Raw genomic sequence first — 14,927 nt, forward strand, 5'->3', positions numbered from 1 at the left:
CTTGTTTTTTTCCTTCTTTTCAAACATCAGATGCCACAAATGGAACATGGATTTCCCACAAGTAATCTGAGTTGTGCCAGCCTCTCTCACTCTCATGTTTCTCTTTTTCCTCACTGATCCAAGGATACTGAGACAAAACTAGGGGGGAAGTAGGACAGAAAGTATGCAAATCTCTTCATACCTTTACAAGCTGCACATCCTGGTGACTTAATTGGCTCTGAGGCAACTTGTCCTTCTGGGTTATCCAGGGATGTTGGAGTACCTGTTTAGCAGTCAAACGCTGATGCGGATCAACATGGAGCATCTTGGATACTAAATCCTGCAGTAAGTATTCAGAAAACATAGCTGCTGAATATCTTTTTTCCCCTTGCCAGTTTCTTGGCTACAGTGAAGGAGACAGTGCTGCTTCTTGGTTAATTTGAAAGTTACCTCCAGGTTTATCATATCTGGCAACAACAATGCCTAATTAGCCAATACTAATAAACTTTTTTCTTCCTTTCTTCCACTACATTTGGACATCACATCTGAATCTAACCCGTGGCTTGTTCTTTACAAAGCAGACATCAGCCAGGATTTGTTCTCTAAAATCACCAAATGGGAGTCACTAATTTGTTCTGGTACCCACTCTAACAAGAGGCCAAAAAAGCACAATTGCATGGCAGATGTTGACATCCTTTTCATTCACACGAGGTGCAAACAGCCTTTTTTAGGAGCTTAAGCCAGGGGTGTCCAAACTTGGGAACTTTAAGACTTGTGGACTTCAACTCCCAGAATTCCCCAGCTGGCTGGGGAATTCTGGGAGTTGAAGTCCACAAGTCTTAAAGTTCCCAAGTTTGGACACCCCTGGCTTAAGCAATCCTCAATTTTCTTCATTAATCCTTCATCTTATTTCTTGCAACCTTTTTATTGCCTAGTCAACTAACTCCAAAAATTAAATCAGAAGAGTTAGTTTTGGGTATAATGAATCCAGGGCTATTGCAGCCTGAATTAATTGCTAAAAGAGTTAATGGAGTGTTGATTTTCCCTGCTTCAGAAACAAACAAAACCCACAAAAATTGGGTTTTACTATGCACCCCTTTTTATTTTGCACCTTCCACCTTCCCCGATGGAAAGACCACCAATCCAACCACGGTGATGTTCATTCCAGTTGGACCACCATAATTTTGATTTTCTTTTTTTCATTTGCCAAAAAAAAGGAGAGAAGATCAACCCAGGCAAACTTTGGAGCAGCTGCTGGGCCTTTAAAAAGAATTTCTACAGAAATGACCAATCGTGCACTGGCAAATCAGGGAGCTGAATCAATTGTTCTAAGAGTTTTAGTCCATCGTGTTATCCCAATGGAGCCAAAGTCTCTGGTTTTCTATCTCAAAAAGAAAGTATGAGTTTGGGGGTAAAACCATGGAGCTTTAAAAAATTATACATTGGGTGTAAAAAGCAGACCGGAATTTTTTTTAAAAAAAAAAAACTTTGCCCTCTCTCCCAAAATTAGACTCATTCAGTGAAACTGAATTGTTAGCGATAAAACAATTTATAGAGTTATAAAGCATAATTTAACCTGTGGGATTGGCTTTAGCATTCCTGGATGAGGGAGTTATGAAAAACTCGTAACCAAGACCCCAAACTCCAAAATTCCTAACTTTTAACTGTATCAGAATGGTTAAAAATTACTCTCTAGAATCAATGCTCCTCATGAGGAGTGTGGATAGGAGGGTGTGATGGCTCTCCTTAGAAGCACCTGACCACCTGACATACAGGACACAGGAGGTGCCGGAGCTCTGCGGGGGGGAGGGGGGGGAGGGGGGGGAGAGAAGAGGCAACATTGAGAAAACTCAGATCACAAAAATGAACTTGAAAATCTGTGTGATATAAAATGATTGAAATTATCTTAAGATAAAAGTTTATTGCTGACAAAATAGTACTAAGTAATAACAAACCAATGTATTAGTAAATGAAAGTTATGAGAATGAGGGGGAGGGCCATTTCCTGCATAATGTAACTGTCAAAATTTGTACTTCATCCATTACCCCTTTCCTTGAATATTTTGTTTTAAAAAACCAATAAAATTTTGTTTTTTTTAAAAAAAGAAGCACCTGACCAGCCATTGGACAAAATGAAAGTGGACTACATAAGCCATAGCTCCAAGCCATGGGACTTTCGGGTTTTATGACTCAAGCTGGAAGCTGCTTTATCAGTGGCTGAACCTAAGAGACTAAACCTTACTTTGGCTGCATCAGAAACAGTGCTCCAATTTCCTCCTTTGAGGGTAAACTTTCCGCCGCCTATCCGAACAAGGATCTCTTCAGGGGTGTCACTGGGCCCATTTGCAAAGGGAGTATACCTGGAAAAGGCAGAAGGGGGCAGGGAAAATGACAATAGGCACATATTTAATACATGCAATAGCATCATGTCAGATAGAAGAGAACATCTACAGCATGGCTTAAGCTTTAGCTTAAGAGAAAGAAGGACTAGGGGAGACATGATAGCAGTGTTCCAATATCTCAGGGGTTGCCACAAAGAAGAGGGAGTCAAACTATTCTCCAAAGCACCTGAGGGCAGAACAAGAAGCAATGGGTGGAAACTAATCAAGGAGAGAAGCAACTTAGAACTGAGGAGAAATTTCCTGACAGTTAGAACAATTAATCAGTGGAACCACTTGCCTCCAGAAGTTGTGAATGCCCCAACACTGGAAGTCTTTAAGAAGATGTTGGATAGCCATCTGTCTGAAACGGTATAGGGTTTCCTGCCTAGGCAGGGGGTTGGACTAGAAGACCTCCAAGGTCCCTTCCAACTCTACTATTGTATTGTATTGTATGAGGTGAGAGTAGACATGGGTAGAGAAGACAGGAGGGCTGCAAATGAGGGAGATTCATCACCACCATCTCAACAGCATCCAATTCACAGACAACCCTATTCAACTCCTGGTAGAGATTTAAGTACACATTATTTTCACTGTAAGGTTTGGTTGTTTTTTTAAAAAAATCACGGAGATCCACACATATGCTCGGCGGAAGCTGGGATTCTCAGGAGACAAACGAAGACAGACTCTGAACTGAGAGATTTCACAATTCATTATAATTATGAGCGTGTAATAAGTCACAGTGCCCTATTATGGAGCTGAATCATACGGTCTAGTCTGTTAATCATTGGTTGGGAATGGAAGATTTGCTGTGGGGCAAAGAATTGACCAGGCTGACCTTCAGGTTTGTTACAGTTCTCCAGTTTAACAGCAATTGCCAATACATACCTGTAGCAGCTTGGAAATGTACAAGCTTCAAGTGCCTACTTTAAGCAAAACAAAACAAAATCTTCATTGGGATAGAGTGAGATTCAGATTACAATTCCAAATGAATCAATTTTTTACTTACTGATGGGAGAGAAAGGTTTAACGTGGGTGAACTCATTTTTGTATCAGTCCCCATAACATGTTATGCCAACCCTTCCGAATATTAATGTGTCTTGTGTGACTCTAACCACTGTAGTAGATAGGGCATGATTGCTACCTACAAGTGATGTGAACCCAGCAATTCTGGCATACTCAACAAAACAAACTTAAAAGAAACCATGGCTTAATAATAGTGAAGTTGTCAGTAGCAGGGCACAATACAGAATACCAGAATTGGAAGGGACCTTGGAGAGCTTCATGTCGAACCTCCTGTCAAGCCAGAGACCCCAAACTTTTCTGGGCAAATTGCTACCCAAACTCTTCTTAAAAACCTCTAGTTATGGAACACGCACAACTTCTGAAGACAAGCTGTTAATTGTCCTTATTGTCAGGAAATTTCTGCTTAGTTCTAGGTTGAATCTCTCTTTGATAGGTTTCCAACCAATGGTGAAGTTCACTTTTTTTTTTACTACCGGTTCTGTGGGCATGGCTTGGTGGGCATGGTGTGGCTTGGTGGGCATGGCAGGGGAAGGATACTGCAAAATCTCTATTCCCTCCCCTTCTGGGGCTAGCCAGGGGTGGCATTTGCATGTTATCTGAACTACTCAAAATTTCCGCTACTGGTTCTCCAGAACCTGTCAGAACCTGCTGGATTTCACCCGTTTCCAACCATTTGTCAGCTTTGGAAGATATATTAACATTCTTGTGCTTGGAAAATTAGGAGGGGGATTTAGTAGAGGGAATGTAGTTAGACAAAATAGCATTCTTCTTTTCGGTGAAGGTCATCGTATCCTGCACCTGGAGAAGGAGTGGTTGAAGTGATGTCTCGAGTTGGGACAGATTAGGATTGGACGAGGTGATGGATTGATGGGTGCATGGGATGGGTTTGGACTTTTGACTTACTGAGGGAAAACCCGGAAATCTCAGATTTCCCAGATGTGCCTGTATACCTACTCTAATAAACGGGAGCTTTGATCCCTGTCTCGGAGTTTTTCTTTGGAGTTGGGGTTTTCCGGAACACGGACACCATTACTTCTTGCCTTGCCCTCAGGTGCTTTGGAGAAGAAGTGGTCTCCCTCTTCTTTGTGACAGCCTCTCAAACATTGGAAGGCTGCTATCATGTCACCCGTTAAGAATGCAGCCAAAGATTCTAATCCCTTGCTCAAACAGGAGATTCATCAAGCAATCTCAAGTTAGTCATCATACCTTTGACTTGGTTCATACACTCTTTGCTCAACATACAATAATACAATACAATAGTAGAGTTGGAAGGGACCTTGGAGGCCTTCTAGTCCCACCCCCTACTCAGGCAGGAAACCCTATACCATTTCAGAGAAATAGTTGTCCAATCTCTTCTTTAAAATCTCCAGTGTTGGGGCATTCACAACTTCTGGAGGCAATGTTGTTCCACTGATTAATTATTCTAACTGTCAGGAAATTTCTCCTCAGTTCTAAATTGCTTCTTTCCTTGATTAGTTTCCACCCATTGCTTCTTGTTCTACCCTCAGGTGCCTTGGAGAATAGTTTGACTCCCTCTTCTTTGTGGCAACCCCTGAGATATTGGAACACTGCTCTCATGTCTCCCCTAGTCCTTCTTTCTCTTAAGCTAAACATACCCAGTTCCTGCAACCGTTCCTCATATGTTTTAGTCTCCAGTCCCCTAATCATCTTTGTTGCTCTTCTCTGCACCCTTTCTAGAGTCTCCACATCTTTTTTACATCGTGGCGACCAGAACATGGGTTGATGGGTTCACATTGCGCGTAACACCATGACTCAAAAGTGAAGACACCACGATGGCTAGGTTCACATAAAAGATTAAACCATAACTAAGCCATAGGATGGCTTCATTCAGTTGAATTGTCTCGCCCTATCCTGTCTCACAGAAGTACTGTGAGATAAGGAGAAGCAGAGAGCCACCTCTCTCTCTAGCATTCTTTGGAAGGAGAGCGGGCGGAATGAAAATTTAATAAAGAAATGCAGTCAACTTTTTTTGTTCTCCCCCCCAAAAAACGCAATACATCCACCTTACCCTGCTAGCATTGTGTAGAGGAGGATTCCTAAGCTCCAAATATCACAGGCCTCATCGTAGCCTTGGCGCTTCAAAACCTAAATTAGAACCAGAAAACATGGAGACATAATTATCAACTGTAGGAAGAATGGGAAGAGCCTATTGACCCAAAAAAAGGGAAAGCGATGAAGCTGACGATACTCCCGATAATTTTCTTGGCTCTGAAAAAACAGAGAAGAAGTAAGAGATGCAAGGGGGACATCTCCAGCAAGAGAAAAGTCTGCAGACAAACCATGAGGTAGAAAGCAGCTCAGTTTTGAGTTTCTCCTCTCTTATCATTCCTGCACATCCTGTTAAGATGATAATCAGGACTTGTTGGTCTTCTTTACCTTTCCTTATCCTCTTTCCATTTCCTGTTGTGTCCTTTAAGAAGAAGTCAATTCCACTAATTTCCAGCCATTGGCTGTGCTATAAACCAAGCAGGGATGTGCGGTCAGGAGAGGCAGGGGAGGCAGAGCCTCACCGCTCTCATCATGAAAAAAAATGGAAAAGGGAAAAGGAGCTGAGGAGCCTCGGGGAATGGGACTGCACGAGCCGCGGTCCCCTTCATGTTGACTCAGGAAGGCGGGGAATGGGACCACGTGTGCAGGACAAAGGGAGGTTCAGGAGGCTCCTCTAGCCTCAGCCTCCCTCCTGCACACGTGGTCCCATTCCCTGCCTTCTGTCGGGTTCTGACGCCGGAGCTCATGTTCCAGGGCGAATGCGCATGCACGAGTGGCTCCCTTCCTCGCACTGAGCAACGTCAGGTTTACGGGAAGTTGCTCGCGAAAGCAGAAAGTGCGACGGTCTTTTCGGACCGTCGGCTACCGTTTCCCTGCCAGCTTGCTCGCGAAAGGACCCTGGAAACCGAGTCGTGGCCGGCGCCTTGTTAAGAATTCCCCGCCTTCCTGATGACGTCACCAGCCTCACCAGCCATAAACCTCACCGCACGTCACTGAAACCAAGGGTGTTTTAAATACCGTGTGGTTACAAAAAAAAGCAATTGGTCTAATTATGAATAGTTTCTAAACACAACCGTCCCCATGGTGGATCTTCCAGATCAGAGATCCTCAATCCCCAGACCGTGCCCCACAACCGAGCCTTGAGCCATTCAGAACCAGGCTGCGGGAGAGCTCGTGCAGACTCATTTGTGCGAATGGTGTAGCCGCCCCTCGCGCAAATGGAGCTGCATGCACGCACTTGTCCTCTGCTTCTGCAAAACCATCCCCCCTTTCCCCCATCCCGGGCCGGGCTGCAATACCAGAAAGGTTGGGGAACTCTGTTCCCGACGACTTCAGCTTGCAACACCAAAGATGGTTTTATCCTAGGATAAAGTGGGAGAAGCTTCACTCCAAAGGACAAAAACGGTCCTTTTTGCAATGGCAGAATGTCCCATTCTTGCCTCCTAGCATTAGCACTTATATACTGCTTCATAGTGCTTTTACAGCCCACTCTAAGCGGTTTACAGGGTCAGCCTATTGCCCCCAACAATCTGAGTCCTCATTTGACTGACCTCGGAAGGATGGAGGGCTGAGTCAACCTTGAGCCAGTCAAAATCAAACTCCTGGCAGTGAGCAGCCTGAAATACTGTATTCTAACCGCTGGGAGGAGGGAGGGAAGGGAAGGGAAGGGAAGGGAAGGAAGGAATAGCACTTAGACTTATATAACACTTCATAGTGCTTTTATAGGCCTCTCTAAGCGGTTTACAGAGTCAGTCTCTTGGCCCCAACAATCTGGGTCCTCATTTTACCCGCCTCGGAAGGATGGAAGGCTGAGTCAACCTTGAGCCTGGTAAGATTTGTACCGCCAAACTGCAGGCAGTCAGCAGTCAACAGAAGTAGCCTGCAATACTGCATTCTAACCACTGCACCACCTTGGCTCTTACATCTCCCCTTTCAACATTCTCCGATCAACTCTCCTCCAGAGATACGGATTACATCCCCTCAGTACAGAATGATCATGGTGTAATCCTCCCAAACAATCTGGAAGGAGTCCGCTTGATGGGGGCCAAGACTACCTCAAAAGGGTCCCCCAGGCCTATCAGATAAAACAAAGGCAGCATTCGGAATTCCAGGTATATTCTGGCTTTCGTACCTAGAGGACCCCATGAAAGTGCAAGAAAGGAAGCCATGAGAATTTGTGATAGTTACTAAAATTCAGATGCAGTTAGGAACAACAGGAGGAGAAAAGATCCAGTTTCCATGTTAGCCTGGATCCCCAACCCAAACATGCTAATATGATGACCTGTGGAAAATCTGCAGAAGGAACATAACTCAGGGACTTCAGAGGATTCAGCTAAGAGCCATGGTGGCGCAGTGGTCAGAGTGCAGTACTGCAGGCTACTTCTGCTGACTGCCAGCTGCCAGCAGTTCGAATCTCACCAGGCTCAAGGTTGACTCAGCCTTCCATCCTTCCAAGGTGGGTAAAATGAGGTCCCAAAATTGTTGGGTCAATATGCTGACTCTGTAAACCGCTTAGAAAGGGCTGTAAAGCCCTGTGAAGCGGTATATAAGTCTTATTACTACGGCTAAGAGCAGAAGTAGGCTTTATTTTCAGTTTGGGGGACAGATGCCAAGTGTTCAAACAACCGTTGCACCCGATTCGATTGTAGCACATTACGCTACAAACATTTTCCGGCACAAAATGTATCAAATCAGGTCTTCCATTCATCCCAGTTGGTTGGAGAAAGTGAGAACAGGAGTTTTTCCTGAAATGAATGAAATCAATGTAACAAAAGTATGTTGGGAATTTGACCCCCAACAAACCCCGGTTTATGAGCTGCTTACCTCTGGAGCAACAAAGTTGGCAGTATAGCAAGGAGTCATGAGGAGCCCGTTATCTGCCCTCAGTTGCTTGGCAAACCCAAAATCACAAATACGGATACATTCTGGGTTGCCGGACTCATCTACGTAGAGGATGTTGCTAGGTTTCAAGTCTCTATGGACCACCTGCAAAGCAAAGATGGAAATTGCAGCTCATGAGTTTGCAACTGCTTCCTTCCAGTTTATCGCTACGTGCTCCAGTCCAGATGTTAAACTTCATTCTGATCCTACAACTGCAGTGTATTTCTTTCCTGCTTTGGGGTTACAGAGCCCCTAATAAGGATGACAAAAAAAAAAAAAAAGGAGAAAAAGTAGAAAAAAAGGGCGCACTAAAACAGAACTCACAATACGTTGATAGAAAAGGATCGTTAAAATAATGTTGCAATGGAAACTACCATCAACCTGAGGCTGAAGCCACAGATTTTCACCACAACTACGTTCTAGAGCAGTGATGGCTAACCTTTTCCTCCTCGCATGCTGAAATTGCCCACATCCATAATGCCATGTGTCCAGCACCCTACGCATGCGTGTACGACCCCCCATGCTCCCGCCTGCAGGCGCGCCCCCCATTCTGGGCCTAGCAGGCCTCCCTAAACCCTCCTGGGACCAAAAACGGGGTGCGAGGGAGCATTGCACCCCCTTGCATTCCCCCACCTCATGTTAAACATACTAAAACATGCAACGCACATAAACAGTGTTCTGACTGAGGCTTCCCAAGAGCATGAAGCAAACTCCTGGTCCCGACAAAAAACCTTTTTATTAACTTACTGTGAATTCTTCTCATTCACTCCAGCAAAGTCTTTCAAGGGAGGATTTACAGTCACAGACTTTCTCTGGCTTGGAGAGCTGCCAGGCAGATATCTGCAGAACTTGGCAAGGAGCCTCGGAGAATCACCAACCAATTAAGCAAACTAATTGTCTCCTGCAAACTTCACTCCCTTTTCGCTCCTCTTTTACTTCCTCTGGGAGGGGCCATTCATCGTCCACCTGTGGCCTTACTCCCAAATCAACCCCTGTTCTTTACTTGTTCCCTTCGTCTGGAAACTCTGCGCATACACACACTGGGAACAGGCTCCAGCTGTTCATCTGGCTCAGTGATGTCTGACTCTGAAGGCAGCTGATAACTGGCATTCGGCTCTGGCCCCATCTCTGCCTCCGACACAGAGCCCTGATCAGAGCCTTCCCCAGACTCCAGGACTGGCCCATGTTCCTCCCCAACCTCCTCCCTGTCCGAATCTGCTGCCAGCTCCACTGGTGGACCACAACAAAAAGTTTGTCATGCATAAAAAACAAGTGACCATCTTGACATTGTGACCGTACACCCTGGCACAAAGGCAGGGAGGCCCAGGGAAGCGGGAGGGTCCCTGCCAGCATCTTCTACTCACCCCTTGGGAGTGAAGATATTCCACGGTTTTGCCGATCGTGTGCAGGACGGAGCTGGCTTCTCTTTCCGAAAAACACTTCTGCTTGAGAATCCTGTCTAGCAATTCCCCGCCTCTCATTAGTTCAGTCACCAGGTAAACGTGTTTGCCATCATCGTACACCTGCCAAATGGAAATCTCTGAGCAGGTCCTGAGAAAAACGATTTAACACGTTTCCCAAAACCGTCTCCCAACTTCATATACGTCATAGACATCAGGGGTGTCAAGCTCAGGGGCCGCATCCAGCCCACAGGGTGCTTAGATCTGGCCCACGGGCCTGCCCTGGAAACAGTGGGCTCTGCCAGTGAAAACGGAGCTTAGGAGGACCACGCGCAGCCCTCCTGGGCTCTGTTTCTGGCCGCAACGGCCTCCTGCAGCCCTCTGCCAGTGAAAATGGAGCCCAGGAGGGCCGCAGGGCTCCATTTTCACTGGCAGAGAGCTGCAGGAGGCCGTCATGGCCAGAAACGGATCCTCGATGAGTGTCGTTGAGCTGGCCGTGCCCACCCTGACCATGCCACCTCTGCCCCCCTCCCCCAGGTCAAACACAACCCTGATGCGCCCCTGGAGTTTGACACCCCTGCTATACATCCAACTTGAGGCCTGGAAATTGCACAGGATGCAATTCTGTATAGGGATAAAGATTTCCACAATACATAAACAGCATCTCAACAAACATGGAGCTGTCATGTATGATGTCTGGGCTCTGAAGCAGAGGTGTGTGTGTGTGTGTGTGTCTGTGTGTGTCTAGCAATATTATGCTGAATCAGAATTGACCTGCATGCCAGCAGAAATGAGATTACATATTTTTAGGGCACCATATACATAGGGACAACTCTTTCACTGTAACCTCTGCTTGTTTTTTCTTCTTCTTATATTTTACTTCAAACAAACAGCCCCTATAAAAAGGAGAGCCAGCAGGGGAGATACAATGGTGATCCCATGATGACAGGGCGCTTGGCAATTCGATGTAAGTGCAAACCAGCTGCCAAGCACTCAGTTTGCAATCATGTAACTGGAAGGTCACTGCCATGGCCGTAACATCAGGCGTGGGGCGCAAGTGCTTTATTTAGCACTGTTGTAATTTCGAACAATTGCTGAACGAACAGTTGGGAAGGCGAGGACTGCCTGCACAAATATTCTGATCCACTGCCCTGCCCTAGTCATGAACGAACAACTGCTTTACTCTCTCAAGCTTAGTCTGTTGATAAGCTCTATTTTGCTATGACACTCACATCCTTCAGTGTGATGATGTTTGGATGCTGTCCGTACCGTAGGAGTATCTCAATTTCCTCGGAAGGATCTCGCTTACTCTTGTCAATAATCTGCAAGAAGTATATTCCGTTTTAGTACAATTTACTGCAACTTACTATTTTTGAAAGGGGTGTGTGTGTCAGATTATATTTAAAAGTTGAAAACATAACATACATATTTAATTTCAATCTCTCCCTTAATCGTGCAAGGTTTTATTACTTGATTATTCCCTGTACCTCTAGCCCATCCAGTAGTCTTGAGTCATGTACAAAGCAATTAAAACATGCTATAAAATATATATTAAACCAATCTAAAAAAGACTTTAATTTATAAAATTAAGCAGCATAAATCAAATAGCATCAATATACAAATCAACATCCATAAAAATAGCAGTAAATGCTGAATATAAGAATAAAGTTCTAAAAATCTGTACAATATGTATTTTAAAATCCTTTTTAAAAAAATACGGGGAGGAGAGTCTGATGTGGGATGCAAGAGTGTAAAACATCATTTACACAACTACCTACCTACCTACACACACACACACACACACACACACACACATTATGACCTAGAATCCCACCCAAGATGCCTGTCCGGTCAGCAAATGGCAGTGGTGAGTTGTGAAATCAAGGATTTTTCCTATCATTCAACTCCAGCGTTACATCCATTCACATCTGGGATTGGCAAATACAGTTTTGAACACCCAAATTCAGTGATACGAGGCTAAGACTTCCTTTGGTCAGGCCTGGAAGCCATCTTTTGCATTGGGCCTTCAGGCCTGCCACATTCCATGCTGTGGGAATATGGGAGGGGGGATTATATGGAGTATGGGAGATATATAGTCAAAATAACATTTCTTTCTCAGAGAGTCAAGGACATCTTGCCCTGAACCTGGTGGGGTGTGACTGGGAGGCATCTCCAGTTGGGACGGTGCCTGATTGGGCCGTGTGATGGACATGGGGGTGCTGGGCAGGGGCTCGGACTTCCTTTTGGGTGAGGAAAACCTGGAAACTTTCAGATTTGGGCTTTCCCAGATGTGCCAATATGACATCTCTAAATAAAATGGAACTTTGAGGAATCTCAAGCCTTGGAGTCTTCTTTCGTTGGGGGTGTTACTTGGAACCCTGAACACTTTGCATTCAGAAACCCAACTTTGCTCTCCTGCATTAATATCCCCAGGGAAGCGTCTCTTTAAAACGAATAGTGGGATTTTAAAGGATTTCACCGTTCTCAGGCTTGAAGAAAGAGGAAGCTCTGACCTTGACTGCGTATTCTGTGCTGGTTGCCTTGTGAATGCACCGCTTGCATATTGAATAAGAGCCCACACCGATGGCTTCTTTAACCATGTAACCATCATTAAACTGGAGATTTTTCCCATGCAGTTGCTACAAGGAAAAGCAATAAGGAAAAAAAAATCAAGTTTGCTAGACTATACACAAAGTCTCTCAGCTTATTGTGACCCGCCATTGGCCAGCGGAGCTGGCAGCAGATTCGGACAGTGAGGAGGTTGGGGAGGAACATGGGCCAGTCCTGGAGTCTGGGGAAGGCTCTGATGAGGGCTCTGTGTCGGAGGCAGAGAGGGGGCCAGAGCCGTCTGACAGTTGTCAGCTGCCTTCAGAGTCAGACATCAGTGAGGCAGATGAACAGCTGGAGCCTGCTCCCAGTGTGCGCATGCGCAGAGTTGCCAGGCGAAGGAAACAGCTAAAGAACAGGGGTCGACTTGGGAGTAAGGCCACAGGTGGATGGTGAATGGTCCCTCCCATAGGGGATAAAGAAGAGTGAAAGGGGAGGGGTGTTTGCAGGAGACAATTAGTTCATTCCTGCATTCTTGCCAAGTATTGTGGCATCTGAAAGATATCGGCCTGGCCACTATCCAAGCCTGATAAAGGTCGGTAATTTTGAACTATCTTGAAAGACTATTGGCCGGGACTTTGCTGGAGAGGAATTCAGTGTAAATTAAATAAAAGGGGTTTAACGTGAGGAGGACTCGGCTTCGTGCTGCTGGGGAAGCCTAGGTCAGAACACAGCTGCTGAAGCTGAACCAGGGTGGAGAAATCCAGGTTAGATTGTATATACAGGTAATCCTTAACCTGCAACTGTTCATTTAGTGATGGTTCTATGTTACCAAAGCGCTGAAAGAAGTGACTTATAAATAGTCTTCACACATGATCACATGATCACTATTTGCAACCTTCCAAGCTTTCTGCCAGTGGACAAAGTCAACGGGGGAAGTTGGGTGCACTTAACAACCGATTGATTCACTTAACAACTGCAGGGATTTGCTTAACTGTGGGGGAAAGGCCATAAAATTGGGCATGATTTACTTAACAACCGCCTTGCTTAACAATAGAGATTCTGGTCCTGATCGTGGCTATAAGTCAGGTGTCCAAACTTGGCAACTTTAAGACTTGTGGACTTCAACTCCCAGAATTGAAGAGTTGGCAGAGCTGGCTGGGAAATTCTGGGAGTTGAAGTCCACAAGTCTTAAAGTTGCCAAGTTTGGACACCCCTGCTATAAGTCAAGGGACTATCCGAATGCTATTTTCATATAAGGCATAATTGTTGCAGAATGAATTCCTAATTAAAATTCCCCTCCTCTCGGATCTAAATTGGCATTAAACATCACAGGACAAAGAGCAGTTTTGGAGCAGGTTAGATTCAACCAATGCAAAAACGGTGTTGACATTCACAGATATCATAGAAATACATACAAATCATCTTTGACAGATGCATAAATGGGCAACAATATATTTATCCATGTATGTACATTTTTTTGCTATGTTGAGAGACAACTTTGATATGGCTTTTAAATTACATATGAATATTTGATTGATTTAGAAACAGCCCCCACCCCCCAAGGATTCTACAGGCTTTAAATTCTTTTTCAAGAATTCTCCAGCCTTTTCTTACCTGAACTACAGAATGCAAAGGCACAGGTGGCGATTTAGCTTTCTCATCCTCTATCAGTCCAGTGGCTACAAAGCTGAATCCTCGGAAGAGCTGATGGGCTCCTGCACTTGGTGGAATTCCGGGTGAATCTAAAACAAATTTGGGAGGAAAAATATTAGAACTCAAGTCACTGGAACAATAGCATGTCAGGAACTTGTACCACTAGCTATTCCTTCCCCAAACATCCAAGACAGAGGTAGGATAAGAGCTGGCTGGGGAATTCTGGGAGTTGAAGTCCGCGCATCTTAAAAGTTGCCAAGTTTGAAAAAGTCAGCTCTAATATTTAGACACAAAGACCAGAATGAGGAACCCAGTGGTGCTGGACCAACTCCTTTCCCTCTGACCACTGCTGGCTTGGAGGTGAGAGTCCAACATCTGGAGAGTTTGATGTTCTCCATAGCTGCCATTTCTTTAATCCCATTAACCACAGGAACGTAAACGGCTCATCTGAGATGTACAGAAAGGAAAGAATTGTACAGAGAGTCCCAATGCCTCTTTTTATGAGTACTGCATGCAGTTTTGGTCACCACACTATAAAAAAGAGGTTGAGACTCTAGAAAAAGTGCAGGGAAGAGCAACCAGGATGATTAGGGGACTGGAGGCTAAAACATATGGGGCATGGCTACTCTAGGGAAGAGACGGACCAGGGGAGACATGATAGCAGTCTTCCAATATTTGAAGGCTGCCATAGAGAGGAGAGGGTCAAGCTATTTTCCAAAGCACCTGAAGGCTAGACAAGGAATAATGGATGGAAACTGACCAAGCAGAGATTCCATCTAGAAATAAGGAGCAATGTTCTGACCGTGAGAACGATCAACCTATGGAACAGAAGTTGCCTTCTGAAGTTGTGGGAGCTTCATCACTGGAGGCTTTCAAGAAGGGACTGGACTGGCATCTGTCAGAAATGGTGGAGGGCAGTGATGGCGAACCGATGGCATGCGTGCCACAGGCGCTGCCCTGTCAGCTGGCCAGCATGCATGTGCGTGCTGGCCAGCTGAGTTCACCCTTTTTAAAAGCCATTTTTCGCCCTCCCCAGGCTCCAGAGGCTTTAT

The 14,927-nt window shown here is 45.2% G+C and overlaps 1 protein-coding gene across 5 annotated transcripts in view; it reads right to left on the reverse strand.

Moving 5' to 3' along the window:
• Window positions 1-14,927, reverse strand: part of RPS6KA1 (ribosomal protein S6 kinase A1) — a 127,871-nt gene that overhangs the window by 2,655 nt on the left and 110,289 nt on the right. For all 5 annotated transcript variants that reach the window (XM_081961921.1, XM_081961920.1, XM_081961918.1 and 2 more), the window contains 8 exons: window positions 13,837-13,964; window positions 12,186-12,311; window positions 10,905-10,994; window positions 9,637-9,795; window positions 8,216-8,377; window positions 5,412-5,488; window positions 2,221-2,338; window positions 182-319 (listed from right to left, as the gene is read on the reverse strand). In XM_081961921.1, coding sequence (XP_081818047.1) covers window positions 182-319; window positions 2,221-2,338; window positions 5,412-5,488; window positions 8,216-8,377; window positions 9,637-9,795; window positions 10,905-10,994; window positions 12,186-12,311; window positions 13,837-13,964 — 998 coding nt within the window. The remainder of the gene's footprint in view (window positions 1-181; window positions 320-2,220; window positions 2,339-5,411; window positions 5,489-8,215; window positions 8,378-9,636; window positions 9,796-10,904; window positions 10,995-12,185; window positions 12,312-13,836; window positions 13,965-14,927) is intronic.

Source organism: Natrix helvetica (assembly GCF_964273705.1).
Source record: "Natrix helvetica genome assembly, chromosome: 9".
Classification (NCBI taxonomy): domain Eukaryota; kingdom Metazoa; phylum Chordata; class Lepidosauria; order Squamata; family Natricidae; genus Natrix; species Natrix helvetica.